Here is a 14183-nt window from a genome sequence, read left to right as displayed (position 1 = left end):
TTTTTTCATTGAGCTAAGCAGCACATCTTGCTTCTGGTACTTTAAGGGCGAACACCTTACACCTATTATTAATATCTTTTATCGCTTGACATAAACAAAATCACTACATTCAATATCATGCTCATCACTTACTAGGGTTTAACAGCAACCCTTTGCAATTTTTAGCATTTAAATAAGCAATACAATGTTCTTGTTCCTTGAGCTTTTGATTAAATCAATAGCTGGGTGGCTGGTTGGCAGGTTAACAATGCAGTGATGGCGTGTAAAAAGTAAATCCTTGCCGAGCCACTACGGCCCATAGGGGATGGAGTTTATCCCCAGTTTCTGTAGCATGAAGCGGATGAGAGCATGATGCTTCCCCTGGGTAAGGACGCTAGTCCACCACAGGTTACTCCCAGCAGTTTGCTGGTACCTATTGATACAGTTGGGTAGACTGAAGCAATGTAGATAAAATGTATTGCTCAAGGACACAAGTGAAATACACAGTGAAGCATTGAAAACTCGACCTCAAGGTTGGGAAACCAAACCATTTCCACTGTGCCAAACCACTTCCACCAGTGATGGTTTGTGGTCCTGTTAAATTTGTGTTTTATTTTTTGGTTAGTATAGGTTATAGGTTATAGGTTAGTATAGGTTATTTTTAACTTTATATTAAAAACAAAATTAAAGTATCCTGGGTGAAGTCACTACTGTACACATACTGTCTCTTGTACACATCTAGATGTGTATAAGAGACAGCCATTTTATACATCAGTATTACATATTCTTCTTGAGGGACGTGCCTTAATTCCAGCAGAACATTATTGATTGATTGATTACATATTTTTCCTTCATATTACTATTACTAATTTTTTTTGATAATGTTGTTTCATGCTCTTAAACATCACAGCAGTAAGAGTGGCGTATCTCATCCCCCTTCCCCAAAAAAAATACTCGCACCCCTTCCCAAAAAAAAATCACGTAAAGATAACCCTATTTTGCAAATTAGCGCCCCTCAACTGATTATCGAGCCCCCCTCCCATTTTAGGACTTCTAGATACGCGACTGCAGCAAGAAAATGGAAGTTGCGGTTGTTCAATGGTTTTTTTCTTTTAGCTAAGCAGCACATCTTGCTTCTGCAACTAATACCGGGGAGAACACCGCACACCTATAATTATTACCTTTCATCGATTGACAAAAACAAAATCACTTGCGTGAGAATATAATTATAGGCCTCGCATGAGGGCGTGAGGTGGAAGTTAATGCGTGAGACTCACGTCTGCATTCAATACTGTATATCACTTTAATGGGGCAACATATTAAACATTTAAATAAACAATACAATGTTTCTGTAACTTGAGCTTGTGAATAAAAATAGCTGGGTGTTTTTATGGGCTATAAATATTATCATATATTTTCGTAGTGCTTAGATTTCAGTACAGTATAATTCATAATTTTTTAATTTCACTCAAAACGTAATGAGTCTGGTAGACCAAAAAAGGGAACGTGTCCTGTACAAGATGCCTACCAGAGAAAATACCTATACCTACCATTATAAATACCTATACTAAAACAAAGGTTAACATACATTTTTAATTATTAATTTGTTCGATTTCATTTGTTTGTCTTGTTAGATATTTATAAACATTATTACATTAAAAACACAGCTACCTTCCCCAAAGGAGATATATTCGTTAGGTCGCCGAAACAATAAACTCAACTAAAAATAACTGTGTTTGATAAAATACTTGTAAAACTCTATACAAATAAAAACGTAGGTACGCCTGTCAATATTAGGAATGGGTTTTGCACTACCTAACGTGTTATACTGAATGCTCAGTACGTTTTTAAATTGTTAATTTTGTTATATTGTTTATAATACTGAAAACTTTTTTAAAACTACATTTAAAAGTATAATTTTGAATGGAGACAAGAGTACCACTAAAAGAGTAAAAAAATTTGCATATACTGTATTAAAATATCAAGTAACACCATAGTATATGTACACCTGTTTGTGGACACACATCTTTGGGAAATATGCAGTTTAAAGCTTGTTATAGCACTAAACAATACTGTCAGCTAATGAACAACTTTTTCACTTTATAATTTTTGGAAGTATGTCCATGAAGTATTCAATCATGTCCACAATCAAAATCTCCTTAAATGTATCAATTATACAGTACCCAAGGTCTACATACAAACAGTTCTTTATTACATAAATACATACACACACGATATATAGCGGCGACCTAAGCTTTTCTAGCTTAACCATACCTTCACTATGTGTGAGCATTTCAGTCAGGCGAGTGCATGAAAGAAAGTGCCTGGGGGGTTGGATCTACACATACCCCTACAAGTCTCTGTAGATGTATGATACTCGTCTTGATTGCAAGATGCTGGTTCGAATCCAGACAGACACCCTTTTTCACACAACCTTCATTGAAGGGCTATGCTTGATACGATTATAACATATTTTTAATAAGCACTGTTACTATTTATCTATTTAATATATATTCCATATAGACCATTTAATACATTGTTTTCCTTCATATCACTATTACTACCTTTATTGGTAATGTTATTTCATGCTCTTAAACATCACAGCAGCAGGACAATGGAAGAAGTTGCAGTTGTTCAATGGTTTTTTCATTGAGCTAAGCAGCACATCTTGCTTCTGGTACTTTAAGGGCGAACACCTTACACCTATTATTAATATCTTTTATCGCTTGACATAAACAAAATCACTACATTCAATATCATGCTCATCACTTACTAGGGTTTAACAGCAACCCTTTGCAATTTTTAGCATTTAAATAAGCAATACAATGTTCTTGTTCCTTGAGCTTTTGATTAAATCAATAGCTGGGTGGCTGGTTGGCAGGTTAACAATGCAGTGATGGCGTGTAAAAAGTAAATCCTTGCCGAGCCACTACGGCCCATAGGGGATGGAGTTTATCCCCAGTTTCTGTAGCATGAAGCGGATGAGAGCATGATGCTTCCCCTGGGTAAGGACGCTAGTCCACCACAGGTTACTCCCAGCAGTTTGCTGGTACCTATTGATACAGTTGGGTAGACTGAAGCAATGTAGATAAAATGTATTGCTCAAGGTTAGTATAGGTTATAGGTTATAGGTTAGTATAGGTTATTTTTAACTTTATATTAAAAACAAAATTAAAGTATCCTGGGTGAAGTCACTACTGTACACATAATATCATTACAAGACATGTAAGAGTTAAAACTTACGTTAAATTTAACTTTTTTTAGTTTATAGTAGAAGATTATGCAGATTTAGAGGATATTACAACCCCAACAACAAGTTTGAGGATAGTCTGGACAATAAACATCATTCTCAAAACCATAGACCCAAAATCGTGAGTCTACATCCTTCCACTTGTAATGAACTTCACTGACAGGAACAGCCCGGAGAATTTGACGCTGAAAAAAAGAATTTAAAATCCAACCTAAAAAATAATATACAGCTGTAGTGAAATGCCAGTAACCACTAAATGCTACTAGCTTTTATATTACTAATAAATCTTTACCTTATGCAATTCAAATATTTCAAGATTTAATGTTATACCTTAAATATTTTAATATATATCGTATTGCATAGCACATAACAATGAAATCATGTGCTTATGTGGTGGGGGTATCTTCTTTATTATTTAACTGACAAAAAGGGATACAATCTGTGCCTTCAAATTAAATTGTGGTCTAATTTTCCTGGTTTAACAATACATATTTGTAGACTTAAAGAGTGGGAAAATGAAGATATAAGAGGGGCAACAAAGATTAAAGATGTATCTGAAAAAAACTGTCTAAAACAAAGTGGGAGTGGGCAAGTCATGTAGCTCGCATGGACCATAACAGGTAGGCCAAAAATTTAAAAGTATGGTCGCCATACAGACACAAAAGATGAAGAAGAAGACCTAACTAGAGATGGAGTAATCTTTTCCAGAAGGAGCCTCTAGTGTGAACTGGGCAAATCCTGCAAAGAACAAACCAAAATAGAGTTTGTGGAGACCATCGGCCAGCAGTGGCCTGATGATGATGATAATGATGATGATAATGATTTGTATTGTTATATAACATTCTTTATTAGAGAAATAAGTGTAGTATAGTTAACAGGTAAGGGATCCTAACAAAACGACCCACTTAAACTGGACCTTGGAGGTGTAATATCCTGATACACCCTGACCTTCCCCTAGAAACGAATATCTATTTAATTTCTTCCCTGCTATGCAACTGACGTATATATACAAATAATTTTGAAAAATAAAAATAAAAAAACTGCCTAACCTGCTGAAGCTGCCTCTCATTTGGCCAAGCAGAACGATGCGCCTCAGTTATACGAATGGAATTCTGGTTTATCTCAGGCACAGTGTACTGAGAGATTGGCCAAACCTAAAAGGTAATAATAATAACAATAATAATACTAATAATAATAATAATAATAATAATGTAGATTTCAGAATTTCCCAATGGTAAACCCGTCAGCACTTACTTGTTATTAACAACTAAATTATTAGATGACAAAGTCTTAAAAACAGGGAATTGAAACACCACAGTGTGGGATTCATGGATATAAACAATAAGTAAAAATATATCTTGGATTGGTTTTAACCATCTCTGTTCATATTATCATTAATATTATCCTGGATATTTGCAACATATCTTGATGTACTGAAATGCATTTGGGGTGGTTGGGTGGGGGAACAACAAGTAAAAAAGAAGCGTTTACATTTAAGCAAAATAGATTGATTTCCTGAAAACTTACATATTCTAAAGTCTGCTCAAACAAATTTTGGCCATTCACATTTCGAATCAGGTGATCAGGCAAATCTGTTTTCTCATAAATATAATCACTTAGGTGGTTGGTGCTGTAAAAAGAATGACATTCAATGTGTCAGTTCTATGCCAATCATTAAAATATATTGACAGTTTCACCAAACCTCTTCAGCATATTACAGATAGTAGGATTTTGTGCATACTTGGCCAGATAGATACATTTTCAGAGTTCAGAGATGCACAATAGTATCATTGGATTTACATGCTCGGAAAAACAGCCTGGTAATTTTCAATGGTCAGCCTTGTTAAACTTACTGCATGGTTTTGGTAAGCTGAACAACGAGTATGTTACGCAGGCATAGAACTGGATTTGTTTTGCTAAACTGACCATAATTATATGGTTAGTTTGAACAACAGTTTATCTGAACAAGGCAGCAGTTTAAAGAGCATCATTCAATTCTGTAACTGTGAAGGCATCTTGTGAAAGAGATGGCCAGTTAGAAAGTGATTAAATTACTGGCATATCCCTTGGTTCCTGTGCTTAATATTAAATAACTAAACAATACCATGTTCATGGAATCACTTACTAATTAATGAACAGTTTGATAAAGAATCGTAACTGCCTACACCCTTCACAAATGGGACAGGTAATACGTCCATCACCGCCACATCGGAAGCACCTGCAAATAAGTTGAACCAATTTAACATAATTATACTAATTAATGGTTTGAGGCAAATCAATACAGGATATCTAAATCTAGGATAAATATAATTCAATTAATTGAAGATATGAAAATGACTATTTTGCTTGTGTTCTTGGGCAAAGCATTTTATCTACAGTCATCTCTCTCCACCCAGGAGTACAAATGGGCACCCAGTAGGTTCAAACACAAAATGCGCTGATTAAAGCTGAAAGATTATGGAATTTTCTCCAGGGAGCTGAGTACGTGTTCCATATGGGGTTGATCCAATGACTGGAAGTAATAATGCCTTAGAGGCCTTGTTGGCGTTAAGTGCTATATAATTCTATTATTATTATTATTATTATTACTATAATAATAAGTAAAGTGTAGCAAAGAAAATATGGAATGTGGAGGAATTAAACCAGCAACACAGAACAGAATACCACTCTGATGCTCTGCCACTGTGATAAAATCACTGCAGTTGGCAATGGTTGTTCTTGCAAAGTACTTTCTTGTTGAGGGGATCCAGAAAGTACCTTATATCAGCAATAGTCCCATATTTTACCCTGATAACACAAAAGACCATCAAAGAAGACAATAATAAATGGTTATTTAATTGAATTAAAAAAGAATATAATGACTGCCTAATATTAGAAAATGGCAGTAAGTGAAGAAAAAATATCAATGACTGCTGTATTGATTAATTACATGATCCGCAGCTCACCTTTTTCTTCCATTACCATGACATGAATGACAAGTGGTGGTGACCATTTCCCCGTCCCTATGAACGTGTTTTTGCCCTGATCCATGGCAGGAAGTACAGCGAACCTGAAGTAATTAAACCAAATTTAACAACTTAATGTTTATGTTTCATTTCACGTATATTATCAAGGCTGCACACCCCTTTTATTTTAATGAAATTGACTGCAATGATATTGGAAACATATTAATTTTTTTCTAGATTATTTAATAACACATAACTGAATTATTTTTTTATATTTATATAGCGCATATCTAAAACTCTATGCACTTAACATTTCCAGATTAAGTATTATTATTTATTTTATCATTTAATTGTTAATTAATAACACGTTTATTATTCAGAACATAAGGAAATATATTAATAAATGAAGTCAATTTTTGGTAAAACTTTGGTAAACCCTAAAATATGACATTAAAGTGCTCATTTAAAGCAGAGAAAAAAAAAGTTAAGAAATCAAAAATGAGACAGATATTTGGTTTACACTGATTTACATTATACTTTACAAAATCCTTACACTGATTAGCTGCAAGTTTAATGGACTATGCAAGGGAAATAGAATGGTATTTTCTTCTCCCCCATACCAAACTCCTGCTAGGCAGACCAGTTCTGCCTTCAACACTCATATTTTTTTCAGTTCTAACTAACTATCATACTGTTTCCAACTCATCCTCATTCACACCTTGCACCAACTAACTAGTTCTTGTTTCCACTTATTTTTAAGCCTAAGGCATTCAGAAGCGATGTTAAAAAAAATTCACCTCTCCTTAATTTGTATCTGATAACTCAAGGGGAAAATAACTTTTAATTGAAAGCAAAAAACTCTTTTTTTAAATACACTCTCTCTGTTGAACTAATATAAAATAATTCAATATTTAATCAATCAATCAAAATACAGGTCCCTACATTATTCACTACATAAAATACCACCATTATCATCATCTTTAAAAGTTATCAGAATTTTTTCACCTACCCTTCCTCTTCCATGGCAACGTCCACATCTGACAAAGCCTCTTGAAAAACAGTTGTGACATTCCTATAAGATAATTGAGCAACTGAGGTTTACAAGAAACATCATGATGCTAAAACTGCAAAAAAAAACTATTATCACATAAACCTAAACACAAGTCTTGATAATGATACTAACACTTCAATGCCATAAACACAAAATTAGTTGACACTAACAACACACTAATCCTTTGAAGGACTATGTGCACACACACACACACCGCTTGAGCACTACAAGATGTGATGCAGTCTTCTGATTGTTGTCGGCATAATAAACAGATCATTGCATTCTTCAAAATTGCATCGGCCAAGAATGTCAGTGCAGTGTTTATTTCTTTCTTTTTTTTTTTTTTTTATTTATTCAGGTACCTAATTTATGATTGAAAGCAAAAAGCTGGATTTGATTGCATTACATTACAAAAATATACATACATATTGGAAATAAATAGACATTGAGATTTTTTGCTAAATACATTAAAATTGAAAAAATTACCAAAGTACTAAACGTATTAAAAGTTGAAATACTATTATTTGCAATTGAAAAATTCTAAATATCAAAAATATAAATCTATGAGCTGAAAATTTATTTACACAATTCATTAAAATTACAATATAAATATATATAAATTCTTAACTAATTTTACATATTAATGTTCAATAAAAAAATGATTTTATCATCCCATCTAGGCTGGAAAAGTGATGAGGGAGGGAGGCTTTTCATTTTTATTTTGCTAAAGCCAAACATCATCATTGAGTTGTATGCTGATGTTTAAAAACATTTTTTTTTTTCTTTTCAAAAAGTTTTTTTTTTTAACCAATATTATAGAAGACATGTGGGTGGGGATGATATAAACCATTCGTTTTTTGGGGTTTTTTTTGGGCCAATAATATATTTTATACCATTAATTCATCAGTGTGTGCCCGGCTTCAGAGGCTCAGACAGTTACTGTCTTGAATGTAAAAAAAACAAAAATTATTTTCTCTTACCCCTGTCTTTTATACACATCTAGTTGTGTATAAAAGACAGTACACATACAACTCTTTGGTTGTAGCTGCTGCAGGATTGAGGACATACTTCTGGTTTTTCTGAACATATATTCATTTAATTAAGATAGAGTAAATCCGACAAACTTTCAAAAATTACATTCTTTCACTTCATTTTGGATAAATGTTATTTTGAAGTTTTAGTGTCAGCTGTGTCAGTATAATCTTGTTAATACGTCTATAACATGTTTGCCTTGGGTTTGGGTAACTTGATAATAGCGTTTTTTCAATCAATGTATATTTGACAATTGTATATATTTGGAGATCATATTAAGGACTTCCTATTATTTCTTGTTATTCACATTTCATCTTTTTAATACAATGTCCATATAATACTATGCAATTTAGCCTCTGGCAGCTGTTTTGTTTTCACATTTCATCTTTTAAATACAATGTCCATATAATATGCAATTTAGCCTCTGGCAGCTGTTTTATATTTTTATGTTTCATTGAATAAAGACCAGTAATAACATAATATGCACTGCTTGTATTAAAATGATCTAATAAAAACATAACTACAATTAAATGTTTACTGATATAATAGACTTCTACTAAGAAACTAGGAGAGAAAGAAATGAAAGAATACAAGCTCAAATTTTCAACCGAAAGCTAATATATAAAGCAAAATAAATATTAATTAGAACATTTGCTACGTATTCATTTAATAAAAAATGAGGTTAATGAATATTGTTCAATAGAAAACTATACATTAATAAATAAAGACATGAAAAAGTTTGATTAGGCTTATAGATGTGCTGAAAGGTATGTTCGTCAATTAAATATTCATTGGACCCTCTTTTATCTTATAATTTGTTAAATGTATCACTACTTTATTTTCTTTTTTAACAGTTGCGAAAAGGATAAAAAATGTGTTGGATATAGATGTTGATAGAAAATAAAGATGATCTTGAACAACATGAAATTTAAAAAAAAAATGTTATTGTTTAAATTTATTAATTCAACAAAGTCAATATCTATTACAACAAAATAATAGGATCATAATACTCTATGTATGTGAGCAAATTAAAGAACTTGAATTTAATGGGAGTATAATACTTGACAACTAAACTGGAAGAAAAAAAACAGTAGTACTGTAGTGATAAAATTTACCATCAGCAAACATGACACTTTCATAGCCAGGAACTGGAGTGAAGTTAGGGTTTGAAGGAAGTTCAGTGACTTTTTCTTGAGCATTGTCATCGTCTTCAGGGTCGGAGTCAGGACCATCATCCCATTTGTAACCTGGTTCATTAGCCTCATTTGATGAAGGTGCCCAGGCTGTCCAAAATATTTTTAAAATGGATATTTTAGATTTAGACTCCTATGCAAACTTGTTGTAGGTACATTCTCTCAAATTAAGATGCAAAATTACAGAACACAATATAAATATCACAGATCTGTGTAAACATGAAGCCTATGGTACATACTAAAAATAAAAGATTGAAATATGAATAACAGCCAAATTTAAGACATGAGCAATTGGGGGGAGGGGGGAATGGGACATGTGTCCCTGTTTTGCCACTACATCTTTAAATTTAAGAACGATAGCCCACCGTCTTTCGGATGAGACGTTTAAGCTGTTGGTCCCGTGTTCAATATGGCCCATGTGCACGTTAAAGAATGCAGTACACTCTTCAGAAAAGAGTAGGGGATTGTCTCCCGGTGTACTGCCCAATTCACCACCAAAAGGATCCTGAAGCAAATCTTCAGACTTCCTTGGAGTGATTCACACCGAAATACTTGCCTTATCCTAAATAATAATGGGTTCACTGTTTGGCCTAATTGTAAGACACTTACCTGCTAGCTGGGGAGGTGCCTGGCCTTGCGGTGCACCTACCTGGCCTTCCGACGCTGGTAGAGCACCGTTTGTAGATGGGTATGCCCCTCGTTGCTGCTGAGGGGGTACACGTTGCTGCTGAGGGGGTACACCTTGCTGCAGTGCAGTACCATTTGTAGGCGGATATGCCCCTGGTTGCTGCTGAGGGGGCACAGCTCCATACCATTGCACTGTAATACTATTTGTAGGTGGATATGCACCAGGTTGCTGTTGAGGGGGCTGGGCCCCATATCCTTGTGGCGGGACAGTGTTGGGTTGCTGAGGTTGTGGATAACCTGGATATTGCTGTGGAGGGAGTGCCCCACCATAGCCTGGCTGAGGTGGTGGGTAGCCTGCTTGTTGTTGATTCACCTGACCAGGTGGGTATGGCGAGGGTTGGTTTTGTCCATTGTCCATTATGCTAGTATGAAAGAACACAATGATAATTTCAAATTAACAAAAATTATTTTGGAGTTACATAAACAATAAATGTTTCAGTTTATCAATTGTATAGAAGGTGTGTGTGGGCAGTGGTGTAGTTTTCAAGGAATCATCCTGACTATTTGGATCAAAAATCCATTTATTCTTCCGTGCATGGCTAGAGAGAGAGAGATGCACGAAGTATAGCTTTGTCACTCTCCTGTGTGTATGTAGCCTATCCATAACAGAACCTTGAGCAGTTTTTTTACATGACTGTGTGCATACACGTCAAGGCTCACGCATTCGGCATGAGACTCACACGTAGAACCCGGTGGAGTGAAAATATATCCCCCAAATATTTGACAAGGGGGGGATGGTCCATTGTATCATCCCCCCAATATTTTAACTATGTATGGGATAAAATGAGCTTTACACACTTAAAAAGACTGTCACAGAAATAATTTGAAATGTCTTTTGCGCTAGATGAAAATTAGCATAATGTATTAATGTTGATAACAATATTATTTTATATGGTACCAATCTAATCTCTTCTTTCCGTAGATGTTAGATGTGCTTGCAAAGTAAGCCACATTTTCACACTGAAGGGTGTGTACGACATCATTAATTTTATATCAATTCCAAGAATTTTTAAGGTTATATCGGTTGATGAGGAATTTATTGATTATAATAGCAAGGAGGAACTTTTTAGGTACGCTAAAATTGTTCTGTAAATGTAAGAAAAAGGTTAAAGGTTATAGCATTAAACAAGGAAGCATTGTGAATATCTCACAGATACAGATATGGCATATTGTTAATGGTAAATTTTATTTTCATTTTGATCAAAATTTCACTAAAAGTGCACCAATTTATTTTGCAAAAACAAGGTTTCCAGCTTCCGGGGTGGGCACATCCCCTGTCCGCACACATTGGCGCTAACATGCCAATCATCCAACCCCCCCCCAATGAAAAATACTTTTCTACGCCACTGGACTCACGCATTGAAGGTCTGTCTCATGCTCGACCAAAATCTCATGTATAAAATGTAATATTTTCAACAACAAAAAAAAAAGAAAATATATACGTATAATTTCTAGATCTCTTGTTACTCATCATCTAATGTACTAAAAGTAGGATTGGTTTTGTTATTATACATTCAAACACAAATAAATGATGCACTACACCTGGGAGTTGGGTTAGCTTTCTATTTTCGATTGTGGATGGCAGAAATATGCATTCTCAAGAAAAAATGCATGATTCCTAACAGATTTTTAGTTGTAAATACAACCCCAAATAGCAAAGAATGCAATTTCCGAGTGTCTAGGGGAAAACATTCGGGGGGGGGGGGGGTTANGGGGGGGGGGGGGGGGGGGGGGTAAATGCTCCGGCAGAATTAGAACTGCCTGTAAACATTTGTTTGTTTGTTTGTTTTATTGCTTTTACCACACACACATAAAATATAAATTAATCAACGATAAATATTACAATTGAAATACATTTCAAAAATTTAAAAAAAAAAAAAAAAAAAAAATGTGCGGTAGGAGGTCAAAATAATAATAATAATAATAATAATAATAATAATAATAATAATAATAATAATAACAATAATAACAGCAATAATAACAGCAATAATAATAATACGTAAATACCTGAAAAAGGCCTAGGCCTCTTCAGCTTAAAAAAAAAATGCATTCGCCTAATCATTCGCCGTCGCACGCCTCCCTGGCCTGGGTGTGGTAAGACCTAATGTCAGTGATGTCCGAGGAGGCCTCATCACTTTGTGATGCAGTAAACTTACACATGACAACCTATGTACCGGTAATAGTAATATATTTCTAATTCTAATTTCCATAATTTATAAGGTAGCAATGTTAAGTAAATATTTATAATTAAATCACTGTTTAAATTAGGACGTTTACCTTCGAGTGATGCAGCAAACCAGCTTAGAACTGAGACGACAACAGAGCAAAATAGAAACGATGACCTCTGGAGTACCTTCTTCTGTATTTTACTACGCTTCGCTGATTCCCAAACACCCAGATTTTCCTCATTGAATCAGGCCACGATCGATATGTTATTGAACTTAAGAGTCGTTATGGCTACATACCATAACATCTTACCATAACACATTTTTGTCGTCCGCACTGAAATAATCCTGATGAATGGTGATCATTTCTGTACCGATTTCAAGTTAACATTGAAGGCCGCACTTATCATTTGATTGCTGTTAATTGATGACCGAATGATTGGTATTGTTAATGCATAAATTAAAGTGTGCTGAACAAGCAATAATAAATGTATAGAGAGGCCGGTAGGCTAGATGGAATCATCAGTGACATGGATCGTTGAATGAAAGATTTGGGATGAAAACGCGGATGCGGTATCCTCCCAGTTGGTCGAAACCCGGTTTGCCGAATTTAACCCACTTTGCCGAAAACCGAGTTTGCCGAATCCAATTCACCGAAAACATGAAACCCGGTTTGCTGAACCCAGTTTGCCGAATTTGAATTTTGTCGTCACCGTCGTAGAAAAGCGCAGCACACTACTAGTACTATTTTGAAATAAAAATGTCATAAACAGCAATTATGTAGGCGAAACCAAATGTAAACTCAGACCATAGACCTATTAATAGATCCATGCTCAGACTTAACAACCCCAAAAAGCCATGTTTGAGTCAGTCATGTTTCATTCTTGAAATCCTGAGCTGCACTGATAAGATCTAACGACCGAAACAGTACTGCAGTCTGCAGATTGGATATATACTGTCTCTTATACACATCTAGATGTGTATAAGAGACAGACTGTGTGCATACACGTNNTCTAAGCGATCATTCTCTTTCACGTTAAGCTAGGCCTATGCAGAATATGACCCTGGCCTAGGCCCCTTCTTTTTATTTTATTTTTTTTATTTTATTCAATTTCCAGGTAACATACAAAAATACAAACAAACAGTGGAGCACCCCGTGGATTGCCAAAAGTACATAAGTACTATCAGGCGGCTCTCCAATGCAACACCATTACACAAACATTAAAATTTAAAAATTAAAACTGCCTAATAAATAATCGAAGAGCAGTCACAAAAGCGTTAAAATTAAACACAGAAAGGTTTCTCACATCTTCAGGTATATCTTCTCTCTATGCCTGGTTACTGAATTGTACTTAATTATTATTTAATAAATAACTTTTATACAATTACAATACAGACATGGGAAAAGTTAATATTATTAATTATTATTAACTTTCCGTCACCCCTTTCTAGGCTTATGCCATGGCAATTTTGTTTAAAAGCAATGAAACAAAATGATAAATCTTAACTTTAGCAATCACACATAAACATAAAATTCATAGACTGAGTATTTTATTGTAGTAGCCCGTGAAGTAATATTATCCTCATTAGACCATTATTGGTTTTTTTTCTATGATTACGGCCTCCCTACCCCTAAAATAAGACAAGCTATAGGCCTATGTATTACTTTGTTCTTTGCATTGATGATATTCCAGGGATCCTAATTAAAAAAAAACAAAAAAAAAACAGGGACATAGACTAGCTAACTTACTATTTTGTCTTATGTTTGTACGGTACTGTATCTTGATATGCCGTGTGATTACCAGCCACCCCCCCCCCCCATTACCACCACCCCCCCCCCCCCCACTCCACTTTTGTTTTTTAAACTAAAACAACCACTTC

General features: G+C 34.6%; 1 protein-coding gene across 1 annotated transcript; it reads right to left on the bottom strand.

Moving 5' to 3' along the window:
• Positions 1-3085: 3085 nt before the first annotated feature.
• LOC117121908 (protein SSUH2 homolog) lies at positions 3086-12700 on the bottom strand. Its single transcript, XM_033267304.1, has 10 exons — positions 12415-12700; positions 10060-10499; positions 9373-9540; positions 8294-8304; positions 7184-7246; positions 6175-6278; positions 5355-5447; positions 4757-4859; positions 4279-4383; positions 3086-3414 (listed from the first exon to the last, which is right to left on the bottom strand). Exons 2-10 carry the CDS (start codon positions 10493-10495, stop codon positions 3268-3270), a joined length of 1230 nt encoding a protein of 409 aa, XP_033123195.1. The 5' UTR covers positions 10496-10499; positions 12415-12700; the 3' UTR covers positions 3086-3267.
• Positions 12701-14183: the final 1483 nt, after the last annotated feature.

The sequence above is a fragment of the Anneissia japonica genome, unplaced genomic scaffold (genome assembly GCF_011630105.1).
Source record: "Anneissia japonica isolate Jap-2015-1 unplaced genomic scaffold, ASM1163010v1 scaffold352_len1594369_cov220, whole genome shotgun sequence".
Taxonomy (NCBI): Eukaryota; Metazoa; Echinodermata; class Crinoidea; order Comatulida; family Comatulidae; genus Anneissia; species Anneissia japonica.
Note: the sequence above shows the minus strand (reverse complement) of the source record. Positions and strands in the feature narration are given on the sequence as shown.